This window comes from Netta rufina, assembly GCF_964035555.1.
Source record: "Netta rufina genome assembly, chromosome: 2".
In the NCBI taxonomy this organism is placed as follows: domain Eukaryota; kingdom Metazoa; phylum Chordata; class Aves; order Anseriformes; family Anatidae; genus Netta; species Netta rufina.
This window is the reverse complement of record NC_140124.1, coordinates 84208430-84231514: the sequence shown is the minus strand read 5'-3', so window position 1 is coordinate 84231514 and position 23085 is coordinate 84208430. Positions and strand designations below refer to the sequence as shown.

Sequence of the window (23085 nt, the reverse complement as noted above, 5' to 3'; positions counted from 1 at the left end):
GGTATTCCCTTTCTTTTCTGATAGAAACATACTATAAGAAAGATTAAACTGATGAATCAAGGTTAAAAAAAAAAAAAAAAAAAAAAAAGAAAAACAGCAATGTAAATAAAATAAACAGTTATAAAAATCCAATTGAAAACTGTAGAAAAGGAAGATGCAAATTCTAACAAACATCCTTGCTTCCATGCTGGAAGCATCTGCTTTGGATGAGAAGAGTCAACAATTTTCCTCCCTCTTCACACACATGATAACAAAGATAGAGCTTGAGTAATTTTCTAAAATAATTAAACAACAGGTGTATAGGTTGTATTGTTTCCAGCCCTTTCATATTGTTATTTTTCCACACTGAAAACATCTTACAGCTAGCACTTCACCATGTACCTTTCTTTCCAGATGTGAAAATTAACTTGTGAAACACCTACAAGTTTTACAAAAATTGGTTCATGCAAAGTAATCAAAGAAACATAAATGGAAAAATTAAGCTTAGTTTTTATATATTATGACAACTGCATGAAGAAAAATGCTAAAAGAATAATTCTGCCAGTACAATAAATATAGTACAGTAAATACAATCTTGTCTTTAGGTGGGTTTCAGGTTCAAAGCCGCCAAGTTTGAATTCAAAGCTTCCTTGAGAATTGTTATGGTTGCTTAAATTAATAAAGCTTCCACACTTTCTAGTGTAAGACTTTGAGAGATTCCCTCTGTGTCTTAACATTTCCCAACAAATGCTGAAAAAAGTTACGGAATCTACTGAAATTGTAAGAAGAGTTCAGACAAGTAAACCCCAATGATGACAGAAGTGGTGATCATGATCCTGGTCTGGGGGTACCAGTAGAGACTAGATGACCTCTCAAAAACACTCCTAAACCTATTTTTATGACTATATCAGTGACTGCAATCATACTTTCCACACAGGACTACAAAATTATCTGAATTTGTTGCACAATGACTTTGGGAGTCATAAAGAATACACCTTACATTACTTGCATCAAAACAAAGGCTTCAAATATCTCACAGCTGACTTAGAGCTTCCATAACAGGCACATTCACCAGCCTGGAAGACTCCAAGCAAATATGTTGGAGAAGGGCAGCCCTGGAGCCCTCTAACAGGACCAAAAGGGTAGCACAGGGGAAGAAAAGGATAAAAAGATCTGTGAAGGACAAATATTCATAACATTCATAAATTCATAACGGTAGAGAACAAAACAGGGAAGAAAACTTTGAAACTCGGAGTAGCAGCAGTAGAGATATGCTGGTAAGAGAAAATAATGACATACTTTGTTTTTTGGAAATACAATCTCATCAAAGGGAGAGGTTTAAAGATACAGAAGTAAACCAATGGTGTTACATCATTGAAGACTGAATAAGAAATTCTACCAAAAGTTAACTTGAGAGGACTGTTTGTTTAAAGGCTTCTGCATATTCATAAAACCAAAATCCAGTAACCTCGTATAAAATCAACATTGGGATTTCTCTCCTAATTTTATATTTTTTTTTGCTGACCCACGTGGGTGTTGGTTAGTTTAGCACAGTTATAAACTTCCGAAATCTATGGATTTCTCCTGCTTTAGTGACCTCAGCCAACTGATACTTTTTCTAACAGAGGAAAGCTGAGAACTTTATTTTGCTAATTCATAGGTATAAGTTCTCAGCTTTTCTCTGTTAAAAAAAGTACAACAGCACCATCAGAGATTTTTCTGTGCATCCTATTAATAATCTTCATGGCTTAACACAAATTATTAGCCAAGTTGTCTAATATGTCACACGAGTAAACAATCTGAATTCTGGGTACTAAAAGTGCACGTTGCATTGCAGCCTTAAGCACTAGCAACAAACAGACTTTTTATAAATACTGCAATTTTGGTTAATTATAAGCCAACTTCAGATCTTGTTTCTAGTAAAGGAAGGTAAAGGAAGACTTCAAACCTAATTAAGGCATACACACAGTGTTCTACAAATCACAAAGATAGTTTTACCTCAATGCATTTTACTTTTCATTGCTTAACTATTTAGTATTACTTTGTGAAGTAATAGCTACAGTACTGAATATAAAGCTAGTTTTAAATTACGTAAATTAAAAGATTATGAAAAAACATATTTTAATTTCATTGTGATTTTCCTATTACCTTACCTCAGTAAATTAGACAACTTAATTAAACTTACTAAAATAACTCTTACAGCCAAGAATACAGGCATGATGAAGGTTACAGATGATGCCAAGGTTAAAAATAATGAAAGAAAACCCACATAACCTAACCAAGGAACACCACTGAGGTGTTTAGGAGACTGAGGAAAGATGTGACTGCTTGTATATGATAAATTCAGTGTGGAAGTCATATGAAGTTCAGGGTACAATAAACCGATCAGGGATTCACACTTACCTATGACACCTAACCACTTCTAAAAACCTTTAATTTTCAAATTCCAAGCTCTAACAAGTTTTAAACAACAGATAGCTGCCTTTTACACAATACTTCAATTCTGACACTTATGTTCACACCAGATTTATTCATTGAAAGTTTGCTGCTTGATTAGTCTAATTTTTCTTTAGCAAGTATGAATTCACTTTTCAATTTATCATTCTTTTAAAAAAATTGTTATCTTCTCTATAATAATAATATAGCCTGAAGAAAGAAGCTTTAACAAAATGCACAATAAGTTAAAACATTTTTCTGTCAGAACATGAACAGAATTCAATTCTACCAGCCTCCATTTTGTACAGATCCTCTCTAATAAAAATCACAGCAGAGAGTAAAATAACATCAGGTCTGTATGGCCTCGGACAAACACTAATCTGGAGTTAAAATGGATAATACGATTTACATAATACAGCAAAGAGGACAAAAACAGATGCATACTTATCTGTGGTTATAAAGCTTAAGAATATATCTTGATTATCTGCTTTAAAACATCTGCCTAACCTATATCATTCAAAGAAAACAAATGTTAAACATACCTGAATTAGAGAGAGATCCTCAAGCCGCAACCTGAAGAGGTAGTTTCTGGGGAAAAAAATAATAAAAAAAATAAAGTTAATTGTTACTAGTATTTAAATAAAGTTATGATTAATGAATATTAAAGATTAAAAAAAAAAAAAAAAAAAAGAGAGAGTCCTGACTCCCAGTCGCACTAACTTCTTTCATGGACTGTCTTCAAAACATTTCCCTTTGCCTAAAGGCTAAGGCAATTTCCAAAACAGAGTTTCAGTTTGAAGGCTGTCTATGAAATAAAGTATCTACACTGCATATCTATACATCCGAAACATATGCTCCAGTCTCCCCTTAGAATCAACAAGAAATAGTGTTTCAGCAGATTCATATGATCAATGTTAGATGTCTAAATAAGAATAAGATGACACATAGATTAAAGCTGTCTATCTCTCTCCACAATAATGGCAAGCTTGCACAACAAACTCAGCCACAGATATGTAAAGTTTGAATTTAAGGATCCCATTACGAAGAAGCATTTATAGAAGCCACGGAGTTTTCACAATTGACTGAAGTCTTGTCATTACCTGTTTTAACTTCTTTGAAATCTGAATAAGTTGTTTTTGTTTTGTTTTGTTTTCCTTTTACATCAGAGCTACACATGTACAAAACCTATTTAACAAAAATCCATCTTTTTACTACAAAAATATTTCTCACTCCGCTTTTGCTCTACTACAGTATTGCTATACCTACACAAGAGGATTTCAGGTGAACCATGAAGAAGACGTAGCACAAAGGCACTGCTTGAAATCCGTGGAAATGATGGGTTAGGTTACTCAGAAAGGTAACCGTGTCCCTCTGACCGAATACTTTCTTCAGCGTGTACTGTTACACCTCTTCCAATAAACCAGTTCTGGTGGTAGCACCCATAATTTCAGTTCACAGAACTCATACAAATGTATGAATAGCACACCAACTTTGAACTGATTTCAGCAGGTACATATCTCTAGCAAATACTTTTTTTTGTAGTAGGTCTAAAATTTCTTACATCCTCCATTTCCATATTCCTCCTGCCCACCTTTCCCTCTTCACTTTCTTTCTTATTCTCTTCTCATATCCATTTTTCTTCTTTTCATTATGCCTTTTAAAAAAATGCATAATCTCCTTCAGTTCCCTTTTCCTTATTGTTGACCTTATTTAAAGCCATTCCGCCTTACCTAAGGTCACTACAGAGTGATTGTTTTATAAAGAAAGATAAAAAGTAAGGAATTTTGAAACATGAAAATAAAACCACAAGTAATTTAAATCTATTCATAAAAAACATGTAAGATTATTTTTTTACGGATTCCAACAAATTCTTTTGAACAAAGTAACTGAAAACAGGCAATAAAGAGATTGCTAAATTTAAATTTTAAACTTGAATATTTTGCAATATTTGGAAACTATCTGCAATATTACACCCATGCAATTGGTAGACGTATAATAGAAATTACAATGTGGATACATTTTTTATCATAATAATTCAAACTCTTTCCAAACAGGCGTGAGATATTTCTAATGGGTACAGATGGTTAGGACCTGTTTTTTATGTCTCTAATAAACATTTTAAATGAGCCTCAGAACTTTAGACACATCTTGTGTCTAAAAAATGAAAAACATTATTTGAAAAATCATGCATCTCAGAAACACAACCTCTATCATAGTTTTATTTATGGACTCTGGTGTGCATGTCTGTGCATTTATTTATTGGCTCTAGTACATATATGGCCATCTTAAATTGTGTATGTATAGGAATTAAATCAGTCTATCCAAGGGATATTGCTATAGGGATAAAAAATAATAATAATAATAAAATAAAAGAGGCAGACTAGCAAGGGCAAAAGAATATGAGAAAGCAGAACATTTGTTATTAGAACAAGGAAATCATCACCACCTCCAACAGGCAAAAAAAATAATTGAAGCACATGTGTTTGAGTCATGAAAAGAACTGAAACAGGCAAACAGTGAAAATGGTACAATGTTTACACAAAGCTTCATCCACAAACTAAATGCAAATTAACTCGAAAGATTCATTGGAAGTCAGGCGATGATGCATGCTGTCTTTCTACCCTATCTATACTGTCTCTGTAAGGACAAAAAATACCTTAATGGTTTTAGTTTTCTTCAGAAATTTTCAACAGGGAATATACAAGTACATATACTAAAACGGTTCTTTATCTCACTGCGTATATGGAACAACTTCCATCAACCGTCACTGACTGTGCTTCTTTCTCTCCAGATATCAAAGTTAAAGAGAACTGCATCTTCACTGCCATTGCAAATCTTTCTTTCATTTACAGAAACAGAATAACTCCTTTTCTTCCAGAGAAGTTGAACTGTATCCCCAGCAGGTATAAACTGTTTTCTTAACTTGGTAGTATCAGAGTCACATCTCACTCTACAAATAAATGCAGTCTCTGTTCCAAGATAGATGAGCACAGTCTCATCTCATACTCTTGGTTTTCAGGTCAGTACTTCACATAGTGTCATGTATGTACATTTTGGGTACTTCATCTTGACATATCTACTGAATATTTATTACTGATGTATCATCTGAAGACTGTGATTAAGAAATAGCATATTATTAATGATGCCTTTCTATGGTATTTCATTATTATATCATTTCAACCTTTACAATTTGTCCCAAATTGTAAATAAGTAAAACAATGTTATCCTGTAGAAAAAGAAAAGCAGTTTTTGTTTTTTTTTTTATTATATTTTTCCCTACAAAATGAAATTTATATCCTATGCAGTAGAGCACAGCATTATTATATTTCCACATTAAAATATCCAGTGAAATTAGAAATATTGACCCCATAAGTATTAGGAAGACTAAAATGTCTATGTTCACATGAACAAGCCAAGAGCCAAAACTAACTACTGGACATCTTTTAACTTCCTGTTGTTGCCAACAAATAATTACTTTTTTTTTTTTTTTTTTTTTTTTCCAGTTTCACAAAGCCAGCAGAAAGAAATGTAAGAAGAAAAAATCAAAGTGCAAGACATTTTAAAAGCATCAAACCATTTCAACATAAAGGTAAATTAGGTAAATAAAGAGCATAGTGTGACTGTTACTACAAGAATAAAGCTAGGACTACTAGAAAATTAGCTACCTAGATAGCAATCAGAATTGTTCCTATAAGAACATCACCACTTAAGTAAAACTAGCGAGACTGCATTAAGCTTAATAAATCCAATAGTTTAACGTACAAAACTCATTAAAAAGAGACATTTGGAAAAAAAAATCTATAAAAAATAAAAATAATGTAACTGATAGTAAAACACATATTGGAAATTTATTATGATAGCAATAAATTTGTCAGCCCAAAGGAAAAGTCAATGCCAAAATTCATGATATATACAGAGTCATTATACCCCTCATGAGAGAGGTCACAATGCTTATTCAGTTATGTTGTTGAGATCGTGATATGGATTGCTATTTTTCAACCTCCGTTTAGATTTATTCTACTGCATGAATGCTTCAAAGGCAACAAAGGATGTGAAATAAAAAACGACCAAGTAATTTCGGAAGCATAGCTTTAGACCTTTTAGCATGTAGGTCTGCCTCTTCTGCAAATATGGTGGTAATAAAAGCAAGACAAATACAACATTACATGCTGGAATTAAACTGATTTGACACTGGCTGTAACTGGTAAATGTGTTTCGATTTTGTGCTTAATGAATGAGGAGAGCAAATCCAAGCAGAAAGACACTGTAATGAGAAGAAAACACAAGTGCAAGACAAAACAGAATTTTGAGTTCCTTCAGCAGTTAATAAGCATTTTGTTTTGTATTATGGTACTGAACAACTTTCCTAGCTGAACTATGGTAAGTAAAATGTAGCCTGCCTAAACTCAATAGCAAAGAATTCCCCTTGTATCAGTGGAAATTGAATGAAGCACCACAAAAAGCATTCTTTAGTGCCCTCCTTTAAAGTAGTGTATTCCAGTCTACTGCAGTGAATACATTTAGCATGACTACAGATAAAAGCATAGAAACATACAGCAGATCAATTCATTTTGACATGGACTTCTTAAAATTAAAAATCCATAAAGAACTGAAAGCGCATAGTGTTTATAACGGGTGTTAAGTCTAGCACTTTAGTCTTTTCTTAATGAAACAGAAGGGCATAAAATTCAAACACAACAACAATAAATACTGTTGATAAATAATGTTGCAATGAACACAGACGTGAATTAAAGGAACATTAAGGTGGCACATACCACTTCAGAGAATGCACTATAAGCTCAGGTTTTGGAAAAAAAAAATAAAAAGATAAAAAAAATAAAAATTGTAAGATAGCAAACAAACAAAAAAGCATGCTCCATTTCCTCTACAATTGATAGCCTAAATCAAAAACTCAAGGCATGACCATACAGATATTGACAAATCTCCTGGAAATAAAACAGTAGAAGATTCCTTCCTTTGAACATCTTTGAATAAATTAATTCATATGAAGGAATAAAATTTAGCATAATTTACTGGAAGGAAAAAAAAATATTAAGAACAACAACAAAAGTATAAGCTCTTAAGGAATCAGTTAGTAACAAAAAGTCACAATTCCATGATCAAGAAAGGAAAGATTTTGGTAAAAGACAATTCTAGTTTTGCAATGTAATAAAAGCAGCAATTGGAAATAAACAACAGGAGGAAAGTAGATAAATTGAAATTTATGGTGTAGAAAATTGATTTGGTTTATTAAGATATTATAGAAAAAATATGAGAGAGAGCTAAGGATAATATGTCAGAAATAAAATAAACCTAATCCAAGTGGATTAGGTATCTATTATATGACTATTACATGACTATGAACTATTACATGAAAAAGGTCAAGTTACAATAACAAAAAGCAAAATGGTGAGTAAGTAATCCTTGTCTGGATTTTGCAGGAAGTAGAAGTCTTATATCGCATGAGAATAATAAAGTAACAAGCTTGATAAATGACAAAGATGTGAAAATTGCATATACACAGATAAATACTTTCAGGCTACCAGGTAATGTTTGTTTGACTTAAAAATTTTGGTGATCTTTGGTCTTTTTGACCTGCTTTAATAATTTCTAAAATTACAGGAGATCATGAACAAAAGGTGATAGGAATGAAAGAAACAGGCTACAGGAATGAAAGACTACTCAAGTTTTATCAATGTTCATAAGGACAAAGAGGAAGACTCAGGTTATCACAGGCTGATCAGTGGGCACCGAGCTTTGCAAACAGAAAACTGATAATTCTCTGACAGTTACTTTTCAGGATGAACAAGTTTTATAGTATGTGGCTCCACATGCAGCCTTAGCAGTGACTCAAGATCCTAAGTCATAAAAAAGTCCTGTACAGAGGACCAACAGTAAGGCATTGCTTCTACATATTTCTTGCCAAGTACTTCTCCAGAAAAAGCAGAGGGGTACCAGTGGCCTGCCTCTGCAGCCCTGGAGCTCACTCTTCTTCATGCCATCTCAAACACAGATTACTGTCTTCTCCTGTCAGCCCATGCATCTTTCAGACAGCACTTGGTTTCCTCAATGGATCACTGAGTATTTGTCACCTCTGGTCCTCTGATGCCTTCAGATCAAAGTTTTCCTGATTATTATGTTTTAAATACACACTCGTTTGTGAGCTTACTCAGCTATTCATTCTAACTGTTGTCAGGTTCAGTTTTATCCTTAAATATTACCTCTGACAAAACATTAACTGTGTATTACATAACTGTGGCTGACAAAAATTTTTAGTACTCTTTTATGTTGCAACACATATCTCAAAGTATATGCCCCCAGATTTTATGTTTTGGCAGATATGGCATATATTATGGAGTACCTTCCCATATAAATAGCCAAGTAAGTTCTCTGTAGTCTTGTTACTATTTCACTGTTTAAGAAATTAATTAATTTAAAGTTAAATTTAATTTTGCTGTTATATCTCTTCCAAAAAAAAAAAAAATCAAAACAAAACAAAACAAACAAACAAACAAACAAAACCAGTAACGGGAATAGGCTTAGATAAACATAGACATTTTAGACAGTTCATACCTTTTGCAGCCTCCTTTCCCATAGCAATCAACTTTGGCAAATGTAATTTGTTTAAGCTGGTTTTGTAGGGGAGAAGGTGAAAAGACTAAGAAAGTAAAGACTGGTCTTTTATTTAGTTAGTTAGTTATTTTGTTAAGATACTGCAACAGCAACATGAAAAAAAAAAAAATTAATCATGTTAATACTAAAGTGTTTAAGGAGGGAGATACTAAACTTGATGGTCCACATTTTCAAATCTTCAGTTTCCCTTCATGTGGTCATGCTGCAGTCCTTCAGCAGAGCAGTTTGTTTCCAACACAGCCCCTCCTTTCAATGGAAATTTGCTGTACATGGGAAACTCAGAAGGAGGATGCATACTATGGTAAGCACATGATGCCAACGCTTCTCTATATGAAATGCAATCTCACTCCCATCAAATCTACTGAAGTGAAGGTCTTATACACAGTATGCAAGGTTGCACTGTTACATTTTCTGGCTGAAGTCATGGTGTGAGTACTGTGGCCTACATGCACACTGAGCGGCCCTGTCACAAGATGAGTGCAGCCACTCCACAGGGGTCTGCATTGACTCATGCAAGGCACCAGTATTTCAGAGGTGGAAGAGAGTCCTTCACAGATGCCACTGCTGCTCTCTAGGATTTCTATATCATGTTATCAGACTCTAAGGCAGCAGAACCCTGCCCTACATTCCAGTGCTGTTAAGGCACACAGAAGGAGACAGGTTCAGCAGACACAATCTATCTGTTGGTAACTTAGGACTGAAACATTATGTTAGGACTGACATCCATTGCAGAAGAAAGAAGGTAAACGGCATGAGAACACCAACAGGGAAGCAAAGGAAGGCAGAAGTTGACATATTCTGCAGCAGGACATACAACTAGCATAGATCAAGTGTATTAATTAAAACACATTATTAATTAATTAAAAACACATTAATGAATTCGGTTAAAGACAGGTAAATTCAGAACACTTCTCCTTTGATACCATTTCTAAAGATGGTTTACAGTGAAATAACAGCATTCTCTGCTATAAAAGCTTCGTTTACCCTTACCTCATCTCTTTTCATCTTACCCTGGGCTAACTCCAGAGCTCATCTGATGATACATCATTTTAGTTTCACTAAAGAATAGCAAGACATTAAGCCAGCACAAGAAAAGTAATAATTTTTGTGGGATTAGAGAATTGGCTAGTCTTACTTAGCAATCAGATTATTGCCAGAGCTGTTGCACAGGAGGGGAAAATTGTGTAGTGGAGGAAGACATGGGCATGAGGACAAGCTTTTAAAAATATTTAGGAATCCAGTAGCAAAGTAGGAAAGGAAGACAAGTAGAGGGAGAAAGACCCTTTTTTTTTTTTTTTTTTTTTTTTTTTTTTTTTTTTTTTCCCCAGCAGCAGTAGGATGATACTTTTTCTTAGGTTTAACATTAAACCATACCTGAGATGACATCAAATCAATCAGTGAAAGGACAGACATTGATTACTCCCAACAATGTCTTAAATGAGCAATAAAACCCAGACTGATGTTCAGAGAATACAGCAGCTAATTCCTGTTGCCTGCGTATTCTCCCAATATGCTCAGAACATCTCATTAACAAGAAGCTCTCAGATTCTCCTGCTGGGAGCAGACAACAGCAAGAAGCAAACCTGTACAGTTATTTATTCCTTTATTAGTGATCCTTAAACCACTAGTTAATGAATCCTTTAATTTGCCTTTCTGTTATTGTGGGAAGTAGTAGTAATGGTTCAAATTAACGTTCCCAAACACACATCTAATTAAGTGAAAAGGCATACTGTTACAGTCCTTCATCAACAAGATAAGGAGTGACTGAGGCAATAAGCCACCTCCAAGCAAATTTTAAACCTCAAAGCAAATTTAATTAACTTGCAGAAGAATATACAGGAGAAAGCCACTGTTTAAGATGTTCTGTGTTCTTGTTTAAGATGTTCTGTGTTAGAAACAGAACAAACAGACAAAAAAAAAACACAAACAATATGTCTAAAGATATATTATCTAATTAAAAAAAAAAAAAAAGTTGAATAGCTTTGAAATCAATTTCTGATAAGCAACTATCAAATTTTAGAGCACAATTGAACTAGCCAAACTTGAATCGTAAAAACTAAATTACCGCATCTCGAGAATGACCTCCAGTAAGGCTCCTGCCAGTTCACAATTTCAATCAGAAGAAGCTTGGAGAGAAGAAGATTATTTTCCTTTTCATTTAAACAATCTTATTCTGCTATATTCTGGTATGTATTCTGGTATGGCCTGATTAAAAGCATTAAGGAAAAAGAAATAATGAAAAAGTCACAAAAAATAAAAATAAAAAAATAAAAGAATAAGAATGTATTAAAAGGAAAATGTAACCCATTATTTCAAACCTCAGGATTTCTGCTCTGATCTACTAGGTTTGAGACAGGATTCTAAGTTGGCTCTTGGTTTACCAAAATGTCTCGTACACTTTTAACACTTTTTGATTTATAAAAGCTAGAGTCAATAAGTGTTTACTGTGTTGTCTGGGAATGAGGAGAAAGAAGGCAATGAACAATTTGCCAGGGCAATTCAGACACTGCTGTATCCTGCCCCTGAGCAGGTCTTTTCCCTACTCAATTGACCTTTCCAGGAGCCAAAAAAAAAAAAGTCACCACAGGAGATATGACAAAGCACTTTCACAAAGGTGCACTTTTCACTAGGAAAAGAAGGCTGAGTTGTTCTTGGGGAAATCCATGCTTACTGGCATTTCAAAACATAGTATTCATTATCATATTTGAGTAGGTGCTAAGTCAGTCCACTAAATAGCACACACAGAAATGTTCAACTGAATATTTTATCAGGATTTATCAGAATAAGATAAACAAAGAAACAGCCTCTCATTTCCCTGAGCTCAGTGAGTAGCTAATGCCCTAAGAGTAATCCTTTGCTGATGCCACTTAATTATAAAAGTAAATTGTCTTGCTATATGGTGCCTTTTTTTTTTTTTTTTTTTTTTTTAAGAAAATAAATGAGATCCCTTGAAGGTTTCAGTTTGCAAAAGAGCTCATTTATTTTGTCTGCCAGGTCATACATGATGCTAAGAAAAATGCCTGTGGCAAGCTGTAAAGATAGGGCAATGTAGCTATATTCCCATGAAACTATGTCAAAAGCCAATAGTATTCCTGTAATATACTGACAGCTGTTCTACATCCATACTGAATTCTTTCTGTATAGAGTCCCTCATGAAATTATTAATTATTTTCTTTTCTTTCATTTCATTTTACTTACATGTATAATCTCATCCAATTTAACATAAACCTATTACTAGAAGCAGTTCTTCTTACATTAAATCTAAACCCGATATATTGAAAAATCTGTCATGTTCTTGCTAATTTTAACATGCTAATTTTAAAACACATAATACATAATTACAATACAAGTAATTCTTCTTCCCCTAATTTAACTTAAGAAATTGAACTTTAATCTTTGCTTGTCTTTACTATGCACTTTGGATGGTTACATCAATGTTGGGCAATACAACTTCTCCCTCTACCTTTTTATTTCCCTGTACCCACCTCTTCTACCCTATTCCACTTATTTCTCGAAGCTAACTAAATTACTTTTTCTACTCAAGCAACTTGTGGTAAAGGGTACCAGGAAAGCAGGACAACTATAAGTTGTTACTGAGATCCAGGCTAACTCATCCATCATTTTAAAAGATATTCCTCTCCCTCTGAAGCCCTCACCAATAGTACACATATATTTCAATTTGCACAGCAGGTTGACAGAAGACAGAATTATATGGTTTAAAACAAAAGTATTACAACTCTTATGCTTCAGATTCAAAATATGTTATTAACCAGACCTCTTACATTGGAAGAGGTTAAAGGTTGACAATGTTACTTGACACAAAACCTGTGTAAACTCAACAGCACTGCTAGCTTTCCTTTTAACATTACAATCGAAGGTATAATTGGTCCTGTATCATATAGCAATATGCAGAAAATACAGCAGTCACAAATAAGCATTGCACTTCATGATAGGAAAAAACATATGACTGCGACCTAAGAGAGAAATATCTGCCACAGTTGAGGTGCAAGATCTGTGAGAAATTTGAGAGGCAAACAACAAAAATTGACTATAGTTACTTCTTTCAACTGCATTCAGAGAAACTAAGTGTGCACACTCCAAAAATGAACCAGACTGAGCAAAACCCAAGCTTTACTCAGACTGCCAATCTTTCTCCTGGATGGGTGTGGTGAAATGAGGAAATGGAGCAGTTATTCCAAAACTTAAGCAACTCCTCAGCACAAGGAAAATACTAGTGCCAGGGCAGATGGGATGATTAAACTGAAAGTGTGAAAGTGTGAGCAAGTACTGGACAACTTAAGATAACACTCACAGAATGGAGTGTGAATGGTGTAACAAAACTGAAATAGGACAAGTATACTTCAAATTAATTAACCTAAAACCTGTAAGAGAGCTGGACATTTTGCAAAACAAAATATCAACTGGAGATTTCTCATGAGGACTGGAGGACAACCTGTGCTCAGGTGGAAAAAAAAAAAAAAAAAGTGTTTTTGCACAGCAACTACAGAATATCCACAGACATCCAGAGGACCAATTTTATTTCCCAAAATAGGTAAGAAAGATTAATTTTAGCAATACAGGACTGGATATGACCTTTCTGGTAATTGCCTGATATGGCAAATGCTATAATATAGCGTCCCTTTCATATATTTAGAGTTCTCCATCTCAAAAAAATAGTTGTTTTCTTGTTTTGTTCACACTGATAAAATGTGACAAAACTCATTGTTTCTTGATGAAATTACCCATGTCCAACTTAAAATTATTTGGTTTTCTGCCAACGTTACTGTATAGTTTACACAGCTATTTCCTTCCCTAGATGTACTCACTGATGGATTCATGGGCAGTTACTGTGCACAGGCTCAGCCTTTTTTCCCTACACTAATTCCAACCTCCAACCCACTTCTTTTAGCAGGCTTTCCTTACACCTTTTTCCAATTTCAGGAATTTTTTATTTTTTTTCCTGCTACAGTTTAGGTCTTCCAGGTATCTTGCGCAATGGTGTCAATTCTTCTATGTCACTGCTGGAGATAGTTTTCAATGAATTATGAGATCTTATTTGCGTTTTTATATAGCTGCATGACATTGGCAGCCCCCTGTGGGAATCCGGAATGAATCCCAGACGGGATACTCTCCACCTTGCTCATTAAGATAAAAAAGTCATGAACCTCTTCAGAGATTGTAGAATTTTGACGCTAAAAGAACATCATTCACTGTCAATATCAGTGACGGAAATGGAATTTAGGAATTTCAATAGTATTGAAATTTCACAACACTGTTTCATTTGGCTTCCGAGATAGAGAAATTTTGGCAAAGAGTTCACTAAACTCCACTATGGCAAGAAAATGCAATTATAACTTAAGATGAGCCAGAACACAGCTCTGGGCTATGAAAATCAGTTTTGAAGAACACCACCTTAACTAAAGCAAAAGTGTAGAGGTACAGGCATCACCCTCCAGTTTTGTTTGGATGCTTGAGAAGTAAATCATAATGGCTATATTTCTCTTGACAGTGTAAACCAAGTAATACGTTAATACAAGTTTATTTGTAGCTTTGCCATGTGTCACACTGCTACTGAATGACTGACTACACAAGGGAAAAAATATGTTAGAAGACTATGAATTATCAGTTTCACAACTGAAAAAGGAACTTTTAACTGTTCTGATCTTAGTGAAATCACGTGACATAGCTATTGGTTTTTCAGTAATGAAATGTGCTAGTACAAGAACATAAGAAGATTATGTGTGCGTGTGTATATATATATATATATATATATAAATATATATATATATACGTATATTTTTTTTTTTATCAGCAGTCCTGGCTACCAGGGGAGGTCCCATTGAAATGGAGGCTAACAAAAGTGATGCCTCAGTCTGACCTCGGTGTCAGGGAAGCTCATGGAGCAGATTATCTTGAGTACCACCATGCGGTACTTATAGGACAACAAGGTGAGCAGGTCCAGTCAGCAGGGGTTTACCAGGGTCCTGCCTGATGAACCTGATCTCCTTCTACAATACAGAGATGCCCTCAATGGGTGAGGGAAAGGCTGTGGGTGTGGTCTACCTAGACTTCAGTAAGGCTTTTGACACCATTTCCCACAGCATTCTCCAGAAGAAGCTGGCTACTCAAGGCCTGGATGGGTAGCACAAAGAGCCATGGTGAACAGAGTTATATACATCTGGAGGCCCATCACAAGTGGTGTCCCCCAGGGCTCAGTATTGGGGCCAGTTCTTTTCAATATCTTTGTCAATGATCTGGACAAGGGCATTGAGTTCACCCTCAGTAAGTTTGCAGATGACACCAAGTTGGGCACAAGTGTTGATCTGACCAAGCACAGGAGGTCTCTGCAGAGGGATCTGGAGAGGCTAGGTTGATGGGATGAGGCCAGCTTGATGATGTTCAACAAGGCTAAGTGCTAGGTGCAGCTGGGGCGCAAAAAAAAACGTGCAATGTTACAGGCTGTGGGAAGAGCAGCTGCAAAGCTGCCTGGTGGAAAGGGACCTGGCAGTATTGGTTGATAGCCATCTGAATGAGCCAGCAGTGTGCTCAGGTGGTGAAGGAGGCCAACAGCATCCTAGCTTGTATCAGAAGCAATGTGGACAGCAGAACAAGGGAAGTTATTGTCCCCCTGTACTCTGCTCTGGTGAGGCCACACCCCTGAATACTGTGTTCAGTTTTGGGCTCCTCATTACAAGAAGGACATTGAGGTGCTGGAGCATCTCCAAAGAATGCCAGTAAAGCTGGTGAAGGGTCTAGAAAACAATACTTATGAGTGGCAGCTGAGGGAGCTGGGATTCTATGATTGTTTAGCTTGGAGAAGAGAAAGCTCAGGGAGACTTTACTGTACTTTACAATCACTTTAAATAAGGTTGTAGCAAGTTGGGGATTGGGCTCTTCTTGGCCTCCAAGTTGTACCAGGTATTAGGAGAAATTTCTTTACTGAAAGGGGTGTGTAGCATTGGAATAGATTGCCCAGGGAAATGGTTGAGTCACTGTCCCTGGAGATCTTCAAGAAACGTGTAGATTTAGAACATAGTAGCATGGTTTAGTGGTTTAGTGCTATTAGTGCCTTGTCAGTACAAGGTTAAAGGTGGAACTAGATAATCTTAGAGGTCTTTTCCAATCTGAATGATTCTATGATTCTCAATCTCTCATTTGTAGGAATAGTTCAAGAGAAGTGATTGTATATCAAAAGATATTTCACAGGGGATAAGGAATTAACAGTGCATTCTCCTCATTATGTTTTATGAGAGCACATTTATGGCTTAGGACAGAAAAGGAATTCCTCTCACCATTCTTAGGAAATGTGAAGCCTGTGAAGCAGATGTGCAAGAAACTTTAACTAAAATTTAATCCACAGGCCATAGTACAAATACAGCAATATTTATGCTCTGTTCAGATAACTTTATGTGAAGCATGTCTACAAGCAATGTTTTAAAGAAAAACACAAGGAACTGATAACTCGACACACACACAGTCATTCAAAAGTTCAATTTCTCTCTTCTCAAAATTTGCAAAAGTTCACATGTTCCTGACACCCATCAAAAGACTGCAAACATCACTCCTGAAAATGAGCTGAAAAGTCTACATCACATTCCACATGAGTGGATTCATTCTGCATGATTAGGCAGACTCCATGTAAAAGATGCAAGGCCAACACTTGCAATCTGGGGGACTAGAGCACCACAGCAACTGGTTCCCCATCTACTGAATCTATGACCCCATGACACACAACGCCTTTCACCAAATAGTCTGGCACAATGCATTAAGGAAAAAAAAATGTATTGAAAAGAAGATACTAATAACAATAATACGAACAGTTTGGGAAACCTGAAGATAAATGCAGGAAAACAAAAAACAAACAAACAAATAAAAAAACAGCAGTGTGGAAAAGCTCAACATTCAGAATAGAAATACATAATATTAAATAAGGAACAGAAAAATCTACCAAATTAATGAACACTTAATAACCATCTACACTGCAGAAAACAAAGATTTCTGTTGTGCTTTTAACAATACTATTTTTATTTATGCAATTTTAGCCATAGTAAGAGATATGAAGCTGTGAAGTTGTAGTAACTTGCAGAGAAACCAAATGAATCCTATTGCTCCTACTGCATTGAGCCTTTTGCAAAAGGCAGAATTGGCAAGTGGTATTTTTTCATAGTCACTGACTATTCAAGAAAATCATTTGCAGCTTATCCCATAATGATTCAAAAGACTTCACTGAAAGCACAAGTTCTAGAGGACATATTCTTCCCTGAGATTCAGAAGCTACATGAATAGTATGGACAAAAAAAAGTCTTTTTTTTTTTTTTCATAGTTTATTGAGATCCATACAGCGTGCATTGATCCAAGATGCAACTTCATGTGACTGTGGAGAGGCTCAGACAGCTCTGACTTACACTGGCTGTCTTTATACAGCATTATGCCTCATTTCATTTGGCAGCTTACAGAATAGCAAATCAACATGAGCACACAGTAAATCCCATTTCAGGTGTGCCAGACATAAGTATCTACTACATAAACAGAAATGTTTCCCCCTTACAGGGGCAAAAATTTTTTGCAGTGCATTTTACAGTTCCATACAATCAACCTCAATTTCAACTAAGAAACAAATTGGGAAACAGAATCATACTCTAATGCTAAATGTATCAGAAATATGAAGTGACTGGAAGTTCATAAATTTTAGACAGTAAAATATATTCAAAGGAAGATTTAAATAATAAGTTAGTTGGATAACATCTTTGCTAACAAAAACATTTTACTATACTTCATATGCTAAGGGAATAAAAACTGGTGTTTAATGACTGATGCTGCTTCAGTGTTGACACCAAAGACAGGATCGCTATTTATCACAGCTTGCAAAGTACTGTCTTACTGTGAGGAAATGATTATCACTGACTTCACCACTAATTCTGCAGACTTTAACAGTTCGTAACTGCAATGAATAATTAATTATTAGAATCACCCAGGCAAGAACAGCAGTATTGTATAGCCAAAGTTGGGATCATTACAAGTTTTATGCTGTACTAACTTTTGTCACAGTGTCATAAAGCATCTCCCTTGTTGTATGCATCTAAAGTTTGAGAATACTCCAGGACATTCCTCTTTAAAATGAGAAAAGTACAAGCTACTATGCATTCCTTGATACCAGGCACTCCATCTTCCAACTCTGGTCAGGAATAAGAGAAATAAACACACACACTTCAGGTGAGTGGGTGTGGAAAGCAGGGAAGTCATGAGAGCAATCCGATGTTCGAATTTGACTCAATATTACTTTTGAAAGAACAAAATCCAACCTGATGAAACATGGAAAGAAAAGATATTTCTCACCTTGCTCCAGCAATAAGCTCTTTTTGTCCCGGATCAAATGTTAACTGTGAGAAGTCTACAGCATCTTCTGCTCTGAACACATGTAACCAAGGGGCAATTTCTAAAACAATGAAAAAGAAATAAATGTTACTGTAAATGTCTTAGTTGTAATACATCAGGCAGTCAGCATTACATTTGCAGATACTGTGGGGCTGCAGGTTTTCTTAGTATGGTCCTCCAAAGAAAGATAGGCAATATTACTACCACATAATCTTCACTATAGACTTATGAAACAGGTTGGGCAGTCACCCAATTAATATTTGAATGAAACTTTCTAATTGTGTTCTGATTTATAAGCCAGATGTTTTTCCTCCCTAGGTAAAGCAGACAACAACACAGTACAATTACAATAAGCTGGTAGATACACAAATGAAGTCAGATTAATTTTCCATGCATCAGAAGCAGATAAGGACTAGCATTTTTTGTTTTCTTCTTTAATGAAGGTCTGAACAAGTGGAAAGCAATGAGGAAAATGAGCAAATTTGAATTTTCATCATTTTCACCATAAAAAGGTTGAGACATGAGGGAGGTAAGAGGGAACATGCTTGAAATTCAAATGAACATTTTTTTTAACCTATCTTTCTCAGACCAATGTAGTGCTACATAAAGCACAGAGCAGACAAGTGGATAAGCTGCTGAAATTCAGCAACAAGCTTTACTTTTATTCAGAATATGAATCTATTTCTAGTTGCAAAGGTAAGCACTCATAAGTAACTGTATGCCAGCTCCTTATATACTTGTATTACTATTATTTTTACTCCCACAAAACCAGTGTTTTTTCTAGCACCACAAACATTGTTCTGGGAACAGAGCAAGATTCATTTACTTTTACACAGACACATTGAGCTCCCAAAATTTCAATAATTATTTAAGTTCTTTAAAGAAAGTGGAGTTACAAAGAAGCCTTTTCCTCAAAAGTCTTTTCCCCAGTTCTCAGGATATCAAAACACTTATTTTATTCTAAATGTTTGATGTAAATCTGTTGTCTGGAACATATGTAAAAGATAAATAGGGCTATGTATGTATAACACAACAGGCTGTGGAACTATCGACTTATGGACTGCATATATGAAAAAGACAATAAAAAAATACCAAAGATGAACACCTGGTCATGCCCATTTGAGACACAGAGTCAATACCTACCACTGAGAGTGCCAGGGCAGTGTCATTTTTGGAACTGGTATCCCCAGCTATGGCTTAGGTTGTCAACCTCCATTATAAACTCCCTTCTTTGCTCACATGCATATTTTCACTTTTGAAAATGTTTGGGTTGAAATAATCCATGTCTGGTGCCTGTTTCAGGATGATTTGTTCTTAATTTAAATATTAAAGTTTTTAGCACAAGTAGGTCATCTATTCCTACGGAGAGGGCCCCAGAGAAAAATGTTATTCTGTGTCCAAATGTTTTCTGCCATTGCAGAGAAACATTAAATGTACTGTGCAGAAGCAGTAGCATCATATATTTGGAAAAAACAGATGGAACCATGCAGTAGAATCACTTGGGTGTCAGAAAACTAACTTCTGTATTTTTAATGACAGCCTGTATGCATCTGGGCAATTACAGGACTGTAATGCCAGTTTGCACACGTTCTGCAGAATTTGTAGCTAAATTCACTGTTGTTTCCATCTGTGCTGGATAGGTTCTCAAAAACAGGGCAGGAGAGGGGATGGGGCCACATATTAAATAACTGTGGTTACAGCTGCCACCAGCTACTGCTACACATGCTGTGCATAGAACCTAGCAGGACTCAGTAAGAGAAATATATATATATATGTATTTACACTTATACACACACACTATATGCCTATTTAGTCTTATATATATTTATCTATTTATATTTATACATATAAGGCTACACAGGAAAGCCTGACACAGACATTTCCTAACATTTGTGTACTTGATTTTACAACCTCAACTGTTCAGTAACACCTTTTATATGAAATAATCAATTGCAAATTAAAAAAAAAAAAAAAAAGTTGAGAAATTAGGTAGGACAAGAAGATAAGGAAATAGAGATGTAAGTCTTTAAGAATATCACTCTCATCCAGGACTTGAAAGCTGCACAAAAGGCAGAAGCGATTACTCAGGCTTTGAGTCCAATCAAGACAGACAGCAGAGGATGCACCAGGGGCTGGAAGTGACCAGGACATGTGCTCACTCCAGAAGTCTATCAGATTCAAGGAAGCAATTCTCTTCCACTTGTTCTGCTGTTTTGGCATGGCAAAATAAAGCTTCAAGGTATAGCAAGGAGGTGGTCAAGACCATGTTTGGAGCAAGGGGACAGAGGCCAGGTGGGTCAAGACAAGCCCAGGAAAAAGTGAGAAGAGAATGAGGACTTGTTAAGAAATCTATCTGAAATCTGATTCCCCTCTGTCATCCCAAACAATAAATTATTTTATCCTTTCTCTGTTGCATTCAACATCATTCTTGCCTGAGTGAATAAGAACAGGAAGAGCAAGTGGCAGCAAGAGACATTTTTTGCAGCAAATACTCTGAAACTGTGTCTTGTGTGCCAGAGTGGCATAATGTATCTCACAGGAACAAGCCTTTATGGAATAAAAGTTCAACTTTGTGATATTTCCATGTGGGAAAACAAGCAAACAAAGCCAAAAAAGACAATCAAGCAAAACACAATTGTTAAAATAAAAGCTTATTGGTAAAATTCTGCTTTGAGTTACAGTACAGAAAGTCTATTCTGTTGATTTATTTGCATAATTAGATATAACATCACCTAAACACCAAAATCTAGCTGAAAATATGTAGATGAAACAAGGCCTTTCCATCCTGTTATGAATTATCTCCATAGAGTCAGAAATGTGTAAGAAGCTATTAAAGGTCTATAAAATATTTTTCTTAGAACTAAAAACTCGTGGTAATGATAATAATTTCATTTTATTAATGCTTATCACATAGATGCAACATGACGGTCCTCTTTAATATCTTCATCGATGATCTGGACGAGGGCATCGAGTGCACCCTCAGTAAGTTCGCAGATGACACCAAGTTAGGTGCGTGTGTCGATCTGCTTGAGGGTAGGAAAGCTCTGCAGGAGGATCTGGATAGGCTGCACCGATGGGCTGAGGTCAACTGCATGAAGTTCAACAAGGCCAAGTGCCGGGTCCTGCACCTGGGGCGCAATAACCCCAAGCAGAGCTACAGGCTGGGAGAGGAATGGTTGGAGAGCTGCCAGGCAGAGAAGGACCTGGGAGTGATGGTGGATAGTCGGCTGAATATGAGCCAGCAGTGTGCTCAGGTAGCCAAGAAGGCCAACGGCATCCTGGCTTGTATCAGGAACAGCGTGACCAGCAGGGCTAGGGAGGTGATCGTCCCCCTGTACTCAGCTCTGGTGAGGCCGCACCTCGAGTACTGTGTTCAGTTTTGGGCCCCTCGCTACAAGAAGGACATCGAGGTGCTTGAGCGGGTGCAGAGAAGGGCGACGAAGCTGGTGAGGGGCCTGGAGAACAAGTCCTACGAGGAGCGGCTGAGGGAGCTGGGCTTGTTCAGCCTGGAGAAGAGGAGGCTCAGGGGTGACCTTATCGCTCTTTTTAGGTACCTCAAGGGAGGCTGTAGCGAGGTGGGGGTTGGCCTGTTCTCCCACGTGCCTGGTGACAGGACGAGGGGGAATGGGCTTAAGTTGAGCCAGGGGAGTTTTAGGTTAGATGTTAGGAAGAACTTCTTCACTGAAAGGGTTGTGAGGCATTGGAACAGGCTGCCCAGGGAAGTGGTGGAGTCACCATCCCTGGAAGTCTTCAAAAGACGTTTAGATGTAGAGCTTAAGGATATGGTTTAGTGGAGGGCTGTTAGCGTTAGGTTGGAGGTTGGACTCGATGACCTTGAGGTCTCTTCCAACCTAGAAATTCTGTGATTCTGTGAAAAAATAACACAGCTATATATTTTGTACACTACGACATGATAAATAAAGGCATAATTTAATTAAGCTGCCTGCTGACATGTAACCTTGCTTTACTGCTTGCTGATACAGGTGACAAGCTACAGCAGTCCCTCCATTTCACAGTTCTCGCTGACTCCTGGCATTCCCTCCTTTTGCCCTACCTTCACCACAGGTGCAACAGAATAAAACAGTTAGCCCTTCAGTGAAGTCTCTGTTCTCACTCCTGATACTGAAAACATTATTCAGACACACCTTCAACCTGTTTTTTCCTCCTCACCTTTAAAGTCAAGTACATACATTTACATTCCCACTGATACTGTTCTCAGACTTGAAGCTGTGCATGCAAAAGTGTATACGTTGTTTACATACAATCACAACAACAGGTCTCCAACACATGGTGGGTCCTTTCAGTACTACCATAATATGTTTCTATCATTAGCCAATACATCCCACTAATATTGGACTGAAATCTGCAGGCCTTAAATGCATTCCTGAAAGAAAATGGATATTTTCCCATGGAATTAAAAGACTGGTGCCAAAAGAGTCAGAGAGAGCTGCAGTTTTCTCAAAATCTCATGACATGCTGTGAATCACAATGGGTTTTTCAAGGTCTTCTGTGGTTTGTTTCTTATTATAATAGCTTAGGAAGCAAAGTTTGCCATGGCTCATAAACCCATGGCACAGCAAACACACTGAAGTCCCCTCAGCTTGTAGGAAAGGTCAAAGGAGTCTCCTAAAGAACTTTATAGACAAAGGAGGATAACAACCA

General features: G+C 36.3%; 1 protein-coding gene across 1 annotated transcript in view; it reads right to left on the bottom strand.

Annotated features, from left to right (window-relative positions):
• The window catches only part of SEMA5A (semaphorin 5A), a gene marked incomplete at its 3' end in the record, with an annotated part of 236068 nt that overhangs the window by 193687 nt on the left and 19296 nt on the right, over positions 1-23085 (bottom strand). The window contains exons 2-3 of the mRNA XM_084306898.1: positions 18385-18484; positions 2958-3003 (exon numbers count right to left, since the gene is read on the bottom strand). Of these exons, the coding sequence (XP_084163024.1) occupies positions 2958-3003; positions 18385-18484 (146 nt within the window). The remainder of the gene's footprint in view (positions 1-2957; positions 3004-18384; positions 18485-23085) is intronic.